Source organism: Macaca fascicularis, chromosome 10 (genome assembly GCF_037993035.2).
Source record: "Macaca fascicularis isolate 582-1 chromosome 10, T2T-MFA8v1.1".
Lineage (NCBI taxonomy): Eukaryota > Metazoa > Chordata > Mammalia > Primates > Cercopithecidae > Macaca > Macaca fascicularis.
The window spans coordinates 30,343,592-30,360,722 of record NC_088384.1 but is presented as its reverse complement, the minus strand read 5'-3'; the positions used below and the strand labels follow the sequence as shown (position 1 = coordinate 30,360,722).

Sequence of the window (17,131 nt, the reverse complement as noted above, 5' to 3'; positions counted from 1 at the left end):
TCAACATCTTAACTACAACCTCATGAAAGAAGCTGAGACAGAACCACTCAGTTAAGTGACCCCAAATTCCTGACCCTTGGAAACCATGAGATAACAAATGGTGGTTGTTTTAGTTGGTAAGTTTGCAGTAATATACAGCAATAGGTAACTAACACAGATTTTAGTACCCGGAAGGGAGGTGCTGGTGTAATACCTAACATGTAGGAGTGGCTTTGAAACTGGGCAGTGGGCAGAAGCTAAAAAACTTTCAAGGAGATTGTTAGTGCAAGCCTTAGCAGAAAACTGGACTCTGAGAAGGCTCTGGTGTAGCTTCAAATGAAGTGAGGAACATGTTATTAGAAAATTGAGCAAGGGGTTATGTAGTTATGTAGTGGCAGAAAGTTTAGTGACTATCACCTAGTCAGGTGAAAGTAGAAAATGTACCTGAATCATCTAATTGAGATTTCCAGCCAGAATGCTGAAAGTGCTGACTGGTTTCTTCTAGCTGCTTATAGTAAAATCTGAGGGGAGAGAAATAAGCTAAGGGAAGAAGTGTTAAACAAAAAAGAGCCAACAGCCAGTACTTGCTGGTTGTGAAAATTCCCAGTGTTTCCAGATAGCAAAAGATGCTAAAATTAACTGCTCCCAAGCAAAGGTTATACCCAGGTCACTAAAGAAAGGTGCAGAAATATGAAAGATGAGGGTAAAAATCCTTCTTTTTTTTTTTGAGATGGAGTTTTGCTCGTCACCCAGGCTGGAGTGCAATGGCTTGATCTCGGCTCACGGCAACCTCTGCCTCCCAGGTTCAACTGATTCTCCTGCCTCAGCCTCCCGAGTAGCTGGGATTACAGGTGTGTGCCACCACGCCCAGCAATTTTATTATTATTTTTTTACTAGAGACAGGGTTTCACCATATTGGCCAGGCTGGTCTTGAACTCCTGACCTCAGGTGATCCACCAGCCTTGGCATCCCAACGTGCTGGGATTACAAGTGTGAGCCACCGCGCCTGGTCAGAGGGTAAAATCCTTTAAGGCTCTGAAAGATCAAAAATGATGCTTCAGAGTACAGTAGTCCCCCTTATCCGTGGTTTTATTTTCCATGGTTTCAGTTACCCACAGTCAATTGTGGTCCAAAAGTATTGAACGGAAAATTCCAGAAATAAACAATTCACAGGTTTTATTTTATTTAGTTATCTAATGACAGGGTCTCACTGTCCCCCAGACTGGAGTGCAGTGGCATGATCTCGGTTCACTGCAACCTCTGCTCCTCAGGCTCAAACAATCCTCCCACCTCAGTGTATTGAGTAGCTGGGATTACAAGTGCCCACCACCACACCCAGCTAACTTTTGTATTTTAGTAGAGATGGGGTTTCACCATGTTGGCCAGGCTGTTCTCAAACTTCTGACTTCAAATGATCTACCTGCCTCAGCCTCCCAAAGTGCTGGGATTAGAGGTGTTAGCCACCACACTCAACCAATTCTTAGGTTTTAAATTGCATGCCATTCTGGTTAGTGTGATGAAATCTAGTGCAGTGGCACTGAGTTCCATTCAGGACATAAATCATCCCATTGACCAGAATCTCCATGCTGTGTATGCTATGCTCCTGTGGTGTCATAATATACATTGGTTTTGTCCACGGTTCATAACTCCCATAGCCCTTGTTACAGTCTTTTTTATAATGTTCCGTGTGTTAGGCCTCAGAGGCAGGCTTCTGACCTTCTGCCATCCTTTTACCTGCCCCCAGGCAGGACTCTAATCTTTCTGATTATAGGTTCTAAGACCCTCCCAAGAGAGAATCCTGCCCTATACTCTAACAGGAGAGAATGCTTAAGTCATGAAGCTTCCATAAAAACCCAGGAAGACTGGGTTCAGGGAGCTTCCAGTTAGCTGAAGAACACTTGGAAGTTCCTGGAGGGTGGCACACTCAGGGAAGCCATGGAAGCTCCATGCCCCTTCCCACACACGTTGCCCTGTGTGTTTCTTCATCTGTATCTTTTGTAATATCCTTTATAATAAACCGGGAAACGTGTTTCCTCAAGTTATGTGAGCTACTGCAACAAAGTAATGGAACTCAGATGAGGTTGTAAGAACCCCAACTTGAAGTCAGTCAGTAAGTTCAGGATACCCAGACTTGCGATTGGTGTCTGGGGACATGGGGGGCAGTCTTGGGGACCGAGACCCTCACCTGTAGGATCTGACACTAAGCTGTTCCAGGATTCCTGACACTCAAGAGACTATGTGAGTTAACGTTTATTTTAAGCTATTAGTTTTGCGGTAATCTGTTATGCAGCAACAGATAACATATTACCTTCCCTCTTTGCAAAGCACACAATCGCACTCATCAAAAAACATGGAAAAATGGTACTAAGGTTGAACGTCTATGTTTATACACACCTATACACACATCCCTCAGACAGCTGTTCTATCATTTCTGACATTGTCTTTCTACTGTTTTGGACTCTGTTTCAATCGCTGGCTAGGATCAAGGAATAACCCTATCCCATTCACATCCAAAATTTTTCTAAGCCATTAGCCCACATACATGAATACAGGGGAAGATACAAATGAGTCTAAGTTATAACTCATAACCTAGAGCAGGGGTCAGCAAACCTTTTTCTGTAAAGTGTCAGGTAGTAAATATTTTAGGGTTTGCTGGGTGTATATGGGTCTCTGGCTCTAACAATGTTTTGAAAATTTAAACTTAGCCTAAAAGCCAGTTTGCCAATGCTTGCCCTAAAGCTAAGAAAGACTTGTGTCTTAGTGGCAGTCTTGCCACACATTGATAATTATTCTCATTTTGATCTCATAACCAGGAAGGAAAGAGTCTAACAGGGCTAACCACTGAAATGGAATTTACTTTTTTTTTCCTTATTTATATGATGAATGCTTTTAAAAGACAAAATAACTCATTTATATAACATTTGGTTTTTTTTGACAGTCTCGCTCGGTTGCCCAGGTTGGAGTGCAGCAGGGCAGTCTTGGCTCACTACAGCCTCCACTTTCCAGATTCAAGCGATTCTCCTGCCTCAGCCTCTCGAGTAGCTGGGATTACAGGCACACACCACCATGCCCAGCTAGTTTTTCTATTTTTAGTAGAGAACGGGGTTTCACCATGTTGGCCAGGCTGGTCTGGAACTCCTGGCCTCAAGTGACCCACCTGCCTTGGCCTCCTAAAGTGTTGAGATTACAGGTGTGAGCCACCGTACCTGGCCAGCATCTGAAAGAATAAAAATCACTATGGGATTAAGTAAACTCAATTGTATTTAGAATTTATCATTCTTTTCTATAGATGTTATCATGAATAATTACAATTGCAAAGTACATGTAACTTTGTATGTTCCTTTATTTTGCATTATAGCCAAATAAAATTCTGTACTGCAATAGCTCCTATAATCATTACTTTTGATAACTGAATACTGTTTGTAGTGGGCATACATTTAATAAATTCTCTGTTTGGTTTTCAAGTAGTTTTGGTTTTTTCTGAGGTAGCGTCTCTTGTCACCTAGTGGTACAATCATAACTCATTGCAGCCTTGACCTCCTGGACTCAAGCCCTCCCACCCTATCCTCTCAAGTAGCTGGTCAGACTACAGGTGCGCATCTTGTTTTTGTTTTTTGTTTTTTTGTTTTTGTTTTTTTTTTTTGAGACGCAGTTTCACTCTTGTTGCCCAGGCTGGATAGAGTGCAATGGTGCGATCTCGGTTCACTGGAACCTCTACCTCCTGGGTTCAAGTGATTCTCCTGCCTCAGCCTCCCGAGTAGCTGGGATTACAGGCGCTCGACACTACACCTGGCTAATTTTTGTCTTTTTAGTAGAGACGGGTTTTCACCATCTTGGCCAGGCTGGTCTCGAACTCTTGACCACATATGATCCACCCACCTTGGCCTCCCAAAGTGCTGGGATTACAGGCATGAGCCACCATGCCCAGCTGGTTTGAATCCTTTATTAAAGAAAAAAGAATTGGTCAGGCATAGTGGCGCACATTTGCAATCCCAACACTTTGGGAGGCCAGGGAAAGAGGACTATTTTAAGCCCAGGAGTTCCAGACCAGCCTGGGCAACATAGCAGGACCCAGGAGTTCCAGACCAGCCTGGGCAACATAGCAGGACCCTGTCTCTACCAAAAAAAAAACCTCACAAAAAAACAACAATGCTAAAGAAAGTGAACGACATACAATGAATAAAAACATAGAGAAAACAAAACTAAAGCAAATGGGGGGTTGCTTCTTGGAAAAAGTAAATCAGAAACATTGATAAAACCAGGATGAATCAATGAGAGGAAGAGGAAACATACTGTAATATTAGAAATGAGAAAGGAAGTGGGATTCTGAGTAGTTAAAACAATATCCTACCCCAAATTGAACTACTTTTGCTTCAGGAAAGGAAAGTTTCTAACAAGAAAGCTGTAAGTGCAACCAAGTAAAAACTTGGGTTAGTAAAGAAAATGACTGTCTTAATAGATGTTGTAAATTATAAAGCTAAATTATCTTTAAAGAGTCTAAAAAATGGAAATAGAAAGTTGTTTTTTGTTTTTTTTTGTTTGTTTGTTTGTTTGTTTTTTGAGACGGAGTCTCACGCTGTTGCCCAGGCTGGAGTGCAGTGGCGCGATCTCGGCTCACTGCAAGCTCCGCCTCCCGGGTTCCCGCCATTCTCCTGCCTCAGCCTCCTGAGTAGCTGGGACTACAGGCGCCCGCCACCGCGCCCGGCTAATTTTTTTTGTATTTAGTAGAGACGGGGTTTCACTGTGGTCTCGATCTCCTGACCTTGTGATCCGCCCGCCTCGGCCTCCCAAAGTGCTGGGATTACAGGCTTGAGCCACCGTGCCTGGCCTGTTTTTTTTTTTTTTTTTGAGACAGAGCTTCACTCGTTTCCCAGGCTGGATGCAACCTCTGCCTCCCAGGTACAAGCGATTATGTCTCAACCTCCCAAGCAGCTCGGATAACAGGCATGTGCCACCATGCCCGGCTAATTTTTTTGTATTTGTAGAGACAGGGTTTCACCATGTTAGGCTGGTCACGAACTCCTGACCTCAGGTGATCCACCTGCCTCGGCCTCCCACAGTGCTGGGATTACAGGCATGCGCCACCACGCCTGGCCCCCAAGATGGAAATAGAAATTATTTAAGCATATACTTATTACCTTTAAGGGCAAACCATTTCTCATTAAAGCCAAGAACAAGAAAGCCCATTAACTCCATCTTAAATATTGTTTAGAAGTTCTGGCTGCAGCAATAAGGCTAAAAATGAACACAAGTGGCAAAAAGGCAAAGATTATACAGTGGTACTAAATGAAAATTAAAAACTAAAAATAGGCCAGGCGTAGTGGCTCACTTTGGGAAATGAAGGTGGGCAGATCACTTGAGGCCAGGAGTTCGAGACCAGCCTGGCCAACGTGATGAAACCTCATCTCTACAAAAAGTACAAAAATTAGCTGGGTGTGGTGGCACACGCCTGTAGTACTAGCTGCTCAGAAGAATCACTTGAACTCGGGGTGGATGTTGCAGGAAACTGGGATCGTGCCACTATACTCCAGCCTGGGCCACAGAGCAAGACTCTGTCTCAAAAAACAAAACAAACTAAAACATCCCATTTTACTTACGGTGCAAAGACAATACAGCAACAATACAGCAACAGCATTTTTTCACAAAACATTTTATTACTATAATTGATATTTTACTTATAATTTTTGGCAACATTAATAAAATAATAAATTTCATCTGAAAGAACAAGCGAGCAAAATAGACAAGGAAATTCACAAAGGGTAATAACAAAATAGTAATCTTGACATATTCAATATATTTGTAAACAAAACAAAGTGACATTGCCTTAAAAATATATAGAGGTATCAATAAAAAAACAGAGAAAGCTCCTGAAAGAACTCACTATATTAATTTTCATTTGGTTGCAGGCACAGAAATTGACTCGAGCTAGCTCAACTCTAAGACAGAAGCAAAGCCCTTGATGATGATCGTTTTTCAGCTTTTTCATGAAAACAGGAAATTTAAATACACTGAAGAGGGAAGAAAAGAGTAGGGAGAGAGTAAAGTGCCTTTAAGAGGAAAAAGTAAAAGTTTTTTTTTTTTTTTACAGGGAGATCTCATTGTCAGTGGCATTTTAAGAGCCTTGAAGCTCAATGAACCAAAGGAAGTGTCAAACAATTAAGTGAGGTAGCAAGCCATGCAGGCCTAGGGGAAGGGCATTCTAAGAAAGACAATAGCATGTGCAAAGTCTTTGGATTGGGAAGAATGTGATTTGCTTAAGGAATAGCAAGGCCAGTGTGTCAAAATAGTGCATCATTGGGGAAAAGAGTGGAGAAGCATGACATAGAATGAAAGAGAGTAAGGAGGTAGGCAGGGGCCAGATCACTGGAATCTATAGTTGGCAATTAATGACCATATGTACTCCTTAAGAGCATGCTTTAATGAAACAGCAAACAACAGTGTTGATAATACCAACCAATCACTCAACATACAACTAAAATATTTCATATTTTTACCACAGAAACAGAATACGGGAGGTAAGTATGAAAAGTCTGTAGATCTATTTATACACAGTAGGAGTATCTACCTGAGACAAGAAAAACTGGCACAAACACACCCACTTGCACACACATACCCTTTCGTCAACTAAAGAAAGGATTCAGGCTGAAATTTTAGCAAAGTGTCTTAACCCAAGCAAAGTAACTGAAAAGACCTAGTAAAGTGTTCAAGGTGCAAATCAATCAAGTGAGTGTCAGACAAATAAATACAATGGGAGCTACAGTCAGAAAATGTTGCAAAATATAGATAATATACTCACAACTTATTTGTTATCTGTACTGCCTTCTATTCTAGTTCTAAGAGGGATGCTAAGCTCTTAATTATCTCTTCGCAGACTTTTGTGAAAGCTTAGGAAATTTAACTAGATTGAGGAGGGAAAAAAGGAGTGGGGAGAGATAATATACCTTTAAAAAGAAATCAAGGAAAAAGGGAAAGACTTCTCCAGACCTATGTCTATAGCCAAGATGGCAGATTCCATGACTGGTGAAGACAGGTTGCTGGGCACCTTAGTCGGGGGTGGAGGTACAAAGGATGGCACCAGAACACAACCAAGGAGACAACTCCGGGAGTCCACAGAGGCACCCAAGGCTGCTGATGTTCAGGAACCAATACTCAAAAAGTACTCCAGAATACTGTGAAACAGTCCCTGGGGAGAGCAAGCGAAAAAGGTTCACCCATAGTACAGATTAGATAGGACAGATCAGATGAAGGACATTAAGTCTTAACACTTACTGAATTAGGGAGACATTTCTTGCACACTGGTATGTATCAAGTAAGACCCAAACAGCATTAGTGTCAATAAACTGGGAAACTATACATAAAACAGAAGAACTGTAAGCTGCAATACATTCATGTCCAAGGCAAGACATAAAAGTTGTAAGCTTCACATGTTCAATTAGGGTAAGATATATATGCACAGAAAAATATAAAGCCATTATGGGTTTAAATTTAGTCAGTCACCCTGGGCTATTTTTGTCCACCGTACCTACTGTTCTTGGACAGTCCTCATTCCAGCTCAACAGTGGGAAAACTAAATTTAGCCCAGTCCAGGAAATGGACAGACACCACTTGTTTGGCCCTTTTCAGTTAAAACTATGGGTCCAGTACAGTTCAAATTATAGATATCAGGGCTTCTTCCCCTTGGGAAACTTAACTTGCTTTACTGCTGTGGCTCAGAGGAATATGGCCAGTTCATTCTCCACTAACGGCTAGCCAGAAGGGAGAGGAGAGAGAATGAATCAATTTCACCTTTAGATCACAGAATGGGAAGTCAGATAGCACCAGGCATCATTCTATTATTAATTGTATTGCTATTTCATCTCAAACCAATGATACATGGCAGCTCTTTGATATCTACAGGGGCCCCTCACCAAACAAAAGCACTTTACTTTGAATGGTTTGGCTTCCTTGGATGTTTCTGGGTTAGGTAAAGATACTCTGAAGCAGTGTTCCTTTTGACCTGGCCCCAAGACCAGAATGAATGTGTGCCTATCCTTCAATTAGAACAAAGAGCCACTGCTCTCCCTCAACTAACTTCCACCTTCTTGGTCTCTGCTCATGCAGCAGCTTCTCTTTCAATTCCACATCCTGGCTTTTCAGAATCTTTTCAGGTTATTTTATGTCAGCACAGCAGAGGCACTTCTGGGAATTCCACAGCAAGTGGGCCAGGGCATAACAAAGCCATTCCAGTCTGACTAGAGTTAACCATGAAATCTTGAATGCATGGAAAAAGCTGAAAAGAAAACTAAGTATTTCAAAAATTCTACGAATTCTGTATATAGAAAAAAGAGCTTTTTCAAGCTTAGGAGTAACATGAAATACCAAAATAATAAATAGGTGCCAGAGGCAGTGGCTCACACATCCCAGCACTTGGGGAGGCTGAGGCAGGAAGCTCCCCTAAGGTCAGGAGTTCAAGACCAGCCTGGGCAACATAACAAGACTCCATCGCCACAAAAAAAATTAAAATAAAAAATTAGCTGGGTGTGGTGGCTGCGCCTGTAGTCCTAGCTACTCTCCAAAGGCTGAGGCCAAGGAATGCTTGAGCCCGGGAGTTCAAGGCTGCAGTGAGCTAGGATCATGCCACCGCACTCCAGCCTGGGTAAGTGAGACCCTGTCTCTAAAGTAAAAAAAAAAAAAAAAAATTAAAATTAAAAAAATAAATTAATACCTTTTTCTCTCACATACACACACACACACACACACACACACACACAAACACCTTTTATGTAAGCCAGATACAGTTAACATGAAAACCAGATGTTTTAAAATAACACCTCAAAATTCAGATCAAATTATATCCTAAATTTTGTTTAAAAAGTCATATATAATCCACTAGTTTCACTATTTTTGGTGCTACTGAATAATGTATGGTTGGTATTTTTTGTTTTTATGAGGTTTTTAAATTTGGTTTGAAATACTTGCTTTAGATTTACTGAAACTAGAATTAATGGGACTTTTTTGAAATTTTGCTTTTAGACCTGGGGAGTGATGGTTCGGAGTCAGATGTGCTCACAGTTATGGATGCTACTTCTACTGATCCTGGCTGAAGAGGTTCTAGTGACACTTGAATAGTAACTTTTGTTTCAGGAGGTAATCCTTCTAGTTGCTTAGGCTTCTTAAACATTTGATGACACTGGGTCTTGTGCTCCATTTTCTCCTTGAAAGTTAAAAACTGTAGCCGGCACTTGGAACACTGGTGTGTACTCTTTCCCCAGTGGCCCCTATAATGACACATGTATGGTGTTGCTGTTTTGAAAATTTTGAGACAAAAGGGACAAAGCAAATTCTTTGTGTTTTCATGGCACGTTCTAAAATGTGTTTCTACATCAGCAAAGACTGACGATCTGTAATGGCAAACCTGGCACACATAGGGCATTTCGCCAGGCTTATGATGGTCCTTCATGTGTTGTAAGAGAACCTGATCTGTTTCAAATGACAATTCACAGATCTTACAGACAGCAGAGGGCTCCTGGGCAGTGTGGACATTTTCAATGTGACACTGTAGCTGGAAGGGAGTGGGAAACTGCCGGTGGCAGTGCTGGCAGGTGGTGTGGTTTTCCCAGCTGTCGTTCTTTTGCTTCTCAAATTCCAAATGATGCTTCACGTGATTCATAAACTTAACATTTTTTAGAACTTTCACGCAACTGAGGCATTTAAAGGTGGTGTGAGTCTTCTGTTCTGGCTGCCCATCTCCTTTATGCTGTCCATAGTAAAAGTCACTAAGTAACACAATGGGATTTTCTTTCTTGGGATCAAAGGTCTTGTTTTGACTTGTTAGACTCAAAATGTCTGTTTTTGTCAATTCATTTTCCCTATCAAGATTTGTATTTATAGGCTTGAAATGGATATTGTCCTTTGGAAAAGCTGCTGGAAAAGGTGCTCCATTCTGAACATGGCTTAATGAGGTATGAACATTGTTTGAGGGCGTACTTTGCTGAGAATTCATTGTATGAAAGGTATCTGAAGGGGACGAAGCTGAAGAATATCCTTCCATAATTCCATCCCTGAGTTTAGCCCTTTTGGCATTTATGCTGTTTACTTCGAAAGTGGAAAGTCGCTTTGATATATGAGGACTTTCATTTATACCTCCTACTGAAAGTGCTGCACTTACTGGCTGATGCAATGAACCTGTGAATGTAATCAAAGGAGAAGGTAATTCTGAAGAGTTATTAGGCACAACTTGTGGTGAACTATTTTTATAATCAGGTTTAGACAAAGGCTCAATAATAATAGGACTATCTGTTGATCTCGATTCAAGATGGGAAGCTGGCAGGTCGGTCACTGCTTCTGATGTAAGGGTCTCATGACTTGTAGGCTGCAATTTGTCAGCAGTATCTTTTCTAAGGTGACCATACTTTTTTCTCCTTGACCATGAACCCGGGGTAACTCTGTTCAAAATGTTTGAAACGACTGGTTTTGAATTTGAAGTCACCCCAACAAAGATTAGCTCAGCATCTTCATTTACATGTTCCACACCAACAAAGATGAGCTCAGCGTCTTCGTCATCTACTTGTTTGGTTTCTTTTATGTTCTTCTGTGGTTCAGGCTCTTTGTCTTCCTCACATGATTGTTCCATTTTCTAATGCTTTTTATTCTTGAACAGTGTGGCCACAAGTCCCAATGCTTCCTTTATATAAACTGCCACCTAAGTACAAACATACATCAGTAAGTACAGGAAAATGCATTACCTTATTTAATTCTCCTCCAAAACATTGTTTTTATAAACATCACTATTTTACAGATAAGGACACTGAGACTGAAAGAGGATAAATAACAGCTTAAAACCTATGATAAAAGATCAGGTTCCTATGAATCCAGAACCATAACTTTGCTGTACTGATTATGCTCTCTTCCATTAAAAAAAAAAAAAGAAAAATCTTCCAGCAACTAATCACTAGACAAAATTGTATGGAAAAGGACACACATTTTTACCAGGGCATCACTGTGCAGTGTTTAGAAACATGGACTTTGGAGCTAAAGAATAAGCTGGAATCCTTAGTCTGCCACACACCAGCTGCATCCGCTTTATCAAGTTTTTTACTTTTAAATGTATTTTGCTATCTTAAAGGCAAAAATTCTATTTCTTAGACTTATAGTAACAGCTGGTTTTTTAAAAGCACCACCTATTCAATGGCAGCTTGATTTGTAGTGGAATTGGAAGAAAATTACATTAAATGTACATATCTCAATTGATTCATATATAGTAATCCCATAAACATTAGTACAGAAAAGAGGTATTAAATTTATAGTTAGAGTACCTACACATAGCCAACAAACAGCATAGCACAATGTCAAGTGCCAGGCAGATAATCTCATCCCAACTCATGGCCTTAATTATAATCCATTCACTAATGCCTCCTAAGTTTTTCCCTCCAGTCCTGACTTACCCACTGAACTTAAACACAACAGTGCTTCCTCCCTCAATCCACCTCAGTCTCTTCTCCACATAGCAAGCAGATTGATTGTGTTAAACAAAGTCAGACTGTATCATTGTTCAGCTCAAAACCCTCCAATGGCTTTCTGATTAACTGAGAGTAAAAGACCAAGTATTACCAATGCCTAGAAGACCACACTACCAACCCCACATACTGCTCCTGCAGTTATCTCATACTACTCTCCCCAATCTACTTCACTCTAGCCACACTAACCGCCTTGCTATTTATTTTTTATTTTAATTTTTTGAATTAAATTTTATTTTTTTGAGATAGAGTCCCGCTCTGTCGCCCAGATATATAACTCAGCTCACTGCAACCTCTACCTTCCAGGTTCAAGAGAGTCTCCTGCCTCAGTCTCCTGAGTAGCTGGGACTACAGGCGCGCATCACCACATCCAGCTAATTTTTGTATTTTCAGTAGAGATGGGGTTTCACCATGTTGACCAGGCTGGTCTCGAATTCCTTCTCTCAAGTGATCTGTGTGCTTTGGCCTCCCAAAGTGCTAGGATTATAGGCCTGAACAACTGCACCTGGCCCTCCCTGCTATTTCTTGAACATACTAAGCTCTTTTCCTTGCTCAAGGCCCTTGTTCCCTCCAATATGAATGATCATTTGAGTAACTGCATGGCTAGCTCCTCACTGCCCTTAGAGCTCTATTCCAAGTATCTCTCAGTGAGGTTCTCAAATATTCCAACCAACCTCTAACCCACATTCCTAATCTCTTTTCCCTTTTCTTTCATCCCCAAAGCCCTATCACCATTTAACATATTACAATCCTATTTATCTTGATTATTTTCTAATGTCCATCCAGTGGAACACAAAACTCAAAGGACAGGTATTGTATCTTCTGTTGACTGTTGTATACTCAGCACAAAGAACAGGGTCTGACACAGGACAGGTGCTCAACAAATACAGAATTTGTTAAATGAATCAATAAACAGCACTCTCCTTCATAAGATCCTTTATTTTTAAAGAAGATTATGCTCCATTAATTCCACATTTTCTATAAATTTACTCTAAGAACTCTATCCGTTGGAAATTCTGTAGGCCGATAAAGGACTTAAAGCAAGCACACACACATAAATAATAACTACCTTTACTACACAGGCTGAATTCTAAAATTTTCCATTTCATTTTTTTTTTTTTTTGAGATGGAGTCTAGTTCTGCCACCCAGGCTGGAGTGCAGTGGCATAATCTCAGCTCACCTCTGCCTCCCAGATTCAAGCAAGTCTCTTGCCTCAGCCTCCAGGGTAGCTGGGATTACAGGCACATGCCACCACACCCAGCTAATTTTTGTATTTTTAGTAGAGAAGGGGTTTCACTGTGTTGGCCAGGCTGATCTCGAACTCCTGACCTTGTGATTCACCAGCCTCAGCCTCCCAAAGTGCTGGGATTACAAGCATGAGCCATGGATTAGAAGCCCGAGCTGCGCCCAGCCTCATTTTTTTTAAATTAACCAATGACCCACAAAATCAGTTAAGCCTCATTACTAGGTCTATTAAAAAATAGAGAGTGAAAAAATGAATCCAATGAGACACTTTAATTCTTAAAGACTAAGCAGTTAACAGCAATAGCATCAGATATAGCTGTGCACTAAGTCAGTTTTAGCAGAAAGAGCACAAAACCAGACTTCAGGAATTAGGCATGTCAGTGCTAACTCTGTCTACAAACCCTCCATATAACTATAGTAAATCATAAACGTTTTGGCGCTTTAAAAATTAATCTTCAGATTGGCCGGGCATGGTGGCTCAGGCCTGTAATGCCAGCACTTTGGGAGGCTGAGGCGGGCGAATCATGAGGTCAGGAGATGAAGACCATCCTGACCAACATGGTGAACCCCGTCTCTACTAAAAATATAAAAATTAGCTGGGCGTGTTGGCGCACCTGTAATCCCAGCTACTCAGGAGGCTGAGGCAGTAGAATAGCTTGAACCTGGGAAAAAGAATACATAATTTGTATTATGCTTAATATTGTATTCCTATTAAAATTCATTTCCAAGGTGATACACATATTTATAGGAATAAATATTGTCTGTGTTCCAAAATTAGATACTGATATCCTCATTAAAATTAAAACAGTGTGCATGGCATATATTAGATGTCAGTTTAATTTTTATGCTTTGGATTATGCTGATTTGAAGGGGCCACATTGGGATACAGTGAATCTTGATATGTTTTTAGAAATTGGTGAGTTATGAACCTTGGTTTGTTTCTAGTGCCTACATTTTGCTGTTATTAGACCAGTTTTAGCCCAGGCTAACGTGCAGTGGCACGATCTCAGCTCACTGCAACCTCTCCTTCCCAGGTTCAAGCTATTCTTCTGCCTCAGCCTCCTGAGTAGCTGGGATTACAGGTGCGCTAACACGCCCAGCTAATTTTTGTATTTTTAGTAGAGACGGGGTTCACCATGTTGGTCAGGATGGTCTTCATCTCCTGACCTCATGATTCGCCTGCCTCGACCTCCCAAAGTGCTGGCATTACAGGCCTGAGCCACAGTGCCCAGCCAGTCTGAAGATTAATTTTTAAAGCACCAAAACGTTTATGATTTACTCTAGTTATATGGAGGGTTTGTAGACAGAGTTAGTACTGACATGCCTAATTCCTGAAGTCTGGTTTTGTGCTCTTTCTGCTAAAACTGACTTAGTGCACAGCTATATCTGATGCTATTGCTGTTAACTGCTTAGTCTTTAAGAATTAAAGTGTCTCATTGGATTCATTTTTTCACTGTCTGTTTTTTAAACCTGTTCAAACCTCCTCTACCTCCCAGAAAAATGTCAAAGTACCTTATAAGCCATTTTAAATAACTTTTAGAGCATTGCTCATTCTACCTTTTATGTCCATTCCTATTAATGGCCCCCAGCCCAGGACCCAACTTCTAGGTTTAGGTCCATTGGTTACTGCATTTTTGTACACCTGTACTAGTCCCTAAATTGTTCTCTTTTCTCTGTCCTTCAAATTATATAACACACCACCACTAGATGGATCTTAAAACACAACTGTAATTATATCAGTGTTCTATTCCTAAGCGTTAAATGATTCCTCCAATTCTAGAGAATATTTCAGGTATACATAATTTGGATTATACAATGGCTGAACTGTGTTCCCCCCACCCCCAAATGTGTATACTGAAGCTATAACCCCCAATGTGATGGTATTTAGAGAAGGGGCTTTTGGGTAATAATCAGGTTAAGATGTAATGAGGATATTCATGAGGACAGGGCCCTCATGATGTGATTGGCGCCCTTATAAGAGCAGACACCACAGACCTTGGTTCCTCTCTCTGTCATGTGAGAACACAGCAAGAAGGCTGTCACCCACCAGCCAGGAAAAGAGCCTTCACTAAGGAACCAAATTGTCCAGCATCGCGATCTTGAACTTCCCAGCCTAAAAATGTGAGAAATGAATTCCTATTGTTAATAAACCATCAAACAAAGAAGAAAAACTTAAACTGGGTTCTAATAACACTGCTGGGCTTCCTAACCAGCTGCTCTTGGTTAGATTTTTGGCTGTTGTCCATACTGATTAACCCGCCATCCAACCATCATTCAAGATGAGAAAGAGGAATAGAGCAAGAATCAGGAACAAAGCTAATAAGTTAATGAACAAGTTCATTAAGAACAAGAGTAGCATTAGACAATGAGAGTTTTCTTCTCCTCTAGATGTCCAGAGACCCTTCTCTACAAATGTCCACCAATGGATGCATAAATGCTTATGTTCCAATTTACCAGAATCTTGAGATACTGCGGTAGGGAGGTTAGACATGCAAAGATATATCAGATCTAACGGGTTTGTCCTCAAAAGTCAATTCACACCCCCATGATGGCAGAAGCCAATAGGAGGGCTTCAATTCCAAAGAAAGCTGAGAGATCGGTGGATGATAACCCACCTTCCAGATTATTTCTGTGCATTCAAACAATGGCCCTTCTAGTAGATCACTGTTATAACCACACACAAGTTTTTTTCAGGCATCAGTCCCACTTGAGTAACCTTTGTGATTAGATTTCAGGCCACCAGGACTCCTGTGGTACCTATCCCTACTATCTTCCCTTGCCTATCACTTTCTTCACCCCACTGCTGCTTTCTCAAACTCCTGCCCCACCTACCTCACTCTCCATCTACAGTACTCTTGTCCCCCAACCCCACCAATAACTCTACACACTTGCTGTCTTAGAATTGAATGCTCATTAAACACAGATCCTTGCAGTAAATGGGAGTTTTACAGTATCCTTAACACTACAGCAACATTTGTATTCCATCCAGGCCAACTAAATAAAACACAAATAACTTTTTCATAAATGTTTTTTAATAAATACTTTTTCAAAAATAAGCTGAGGATGGTAGAGGAGTGTAAAATAGGGTTGAAACTAGCCTGAGAGGCCAGGCGCAGTGGCTCATGCCTGTAATCCCAGCACTTTGGGAGGCCGAGGTGGGCGGATAACCTGAGGTCAGAAGTTCGAGACCAGCCTGGCCAACATAGTAAAACTCCACCTCTACTAAAAATACAAAAATTCGCCGGGCATGGTGGTGGGCGCCTATAATTTCAGCTACTTGGTAGGCTGAGGCAAGAGAATCAATTGAATCCAGGAGGCAGAGGTTGCAGTGAGCCAAGACTGTGCACAAGACCATGCCATTGCACTCCAGTCTGGGCAACAAGAGCAATACTCCATCTCAAAAAAAAAAAAAAAACAAAAACAAAAACAAAAAAACAAACTAGCCTGAGAGTCTAGGAGGGGAGTAACTATTAAATCAAGGTCGTTCCTTATCAAAACACATGACAATTTCCACAGACTAGACTGAGAGAAAAATGAAGAATTTACAGATCCTTTCTACTATTTCCACTCTTGCTACCTTTCTGACCTTTTTTCCCACTATTCTAATCTTCATTCACTTTAAACCAGCCACACTGGCTACCTTGCTATTCCTTCAGAGTCTCTGCCCAACACTTATGTCCCCATGGCTAACACAGGGACATTTTATCCCCTTCAAGTTCATGTCCAAATTTACCTTCTCCATGAGACTTACTCTAACCACACTACGTAAAATTACAATTCTCTTATACCTCCTCAACTTCTAATCCTGCTCTATTATTTTTTTCCTAGTTCTATAACATCATCTTCCATTTCACCAGAGAATTTGCATTTTTATTATACTTACCATCTTTCTTTCTCTATTGGACTGTTAGATCCTTCTGTTGGAGTAGTTTGTTTTGTTTTTGTTGTTGTTGTTCATTTTTGTCTGTTGTGTTCACTGATTTCTCTCAAGTGCCTAAAGCAGTGCCTGGCACACAATAAGCACTCAAATATTCATTAACGGAAAAATGTTATCTAGAAGTAGTTAGAAATCAGAAGGAAAAAGTGGAAAATGTTCAAACATGGGAAACAGCCAATTTTCAAGTCTGGGCGCTCCTAAAGTGTACCCTTAGAGGAAATGTGACAGTCCCACAATCCTGGGGTTCAGAAGAAAAATGTGTATGGCCAGACCTCATCATAAGGACCAACAGTTTGGGGAAGCCTTTCCTCAGAAGAGTATGTGTGTGGTTAAAAACTCGCGTGTGGTTATAACAATGATTTGCTAGAGCTGGGCACTGTGGCTCACACCTATAATCCCAGCACTTTGGGAAGCAGGCGGATCATGAGTTCAGGAGTTTGACACTAGCCTGGCCAACACAGTGAAACCCCATCT

The 17,131-nt window shown here is 41.0% G+C and overlaps 1 protein-coding gene across 5 annotated transcripts in view; it reads right to left on the bottom strand.

The window, feature by feature from the left end:
- ZNF280B (zinc finger protein 280B) overlaps positions 1–17,131 on the bottom strand; it is a 140,833-nt gene that overhangs the window by 112,010 nt on the left and 11,692 nt on the right. For 2 of the 5 annotated variants that reach the window (XM_005567816.4, XM_005567817.4), the window contains one exon: positions 8,706–10,660. The exons of 1 other annotated variant lie outside the window; for it this stretch is intronic. In XM_005567816.4, coding sequence (XP_005567873.2) covers positions 8,960–10,591 — 1,632 coding nt within the window. In that variant the 5' untranslated portion in view covers positions 10,592–10,660 and the 3' untranslated portion in view covers positions 8,706–8,959. Of the gene's footprint in view, positions 1–8,705; positions 10,661–13,334; positions 13,383–14,715; positions 14,834–17,131 lie in introns of those variants that run through there. 2 more of the 5 variants (XM_065521759.1, XM_015457587.3) reach the window with 2 other exon arrangements.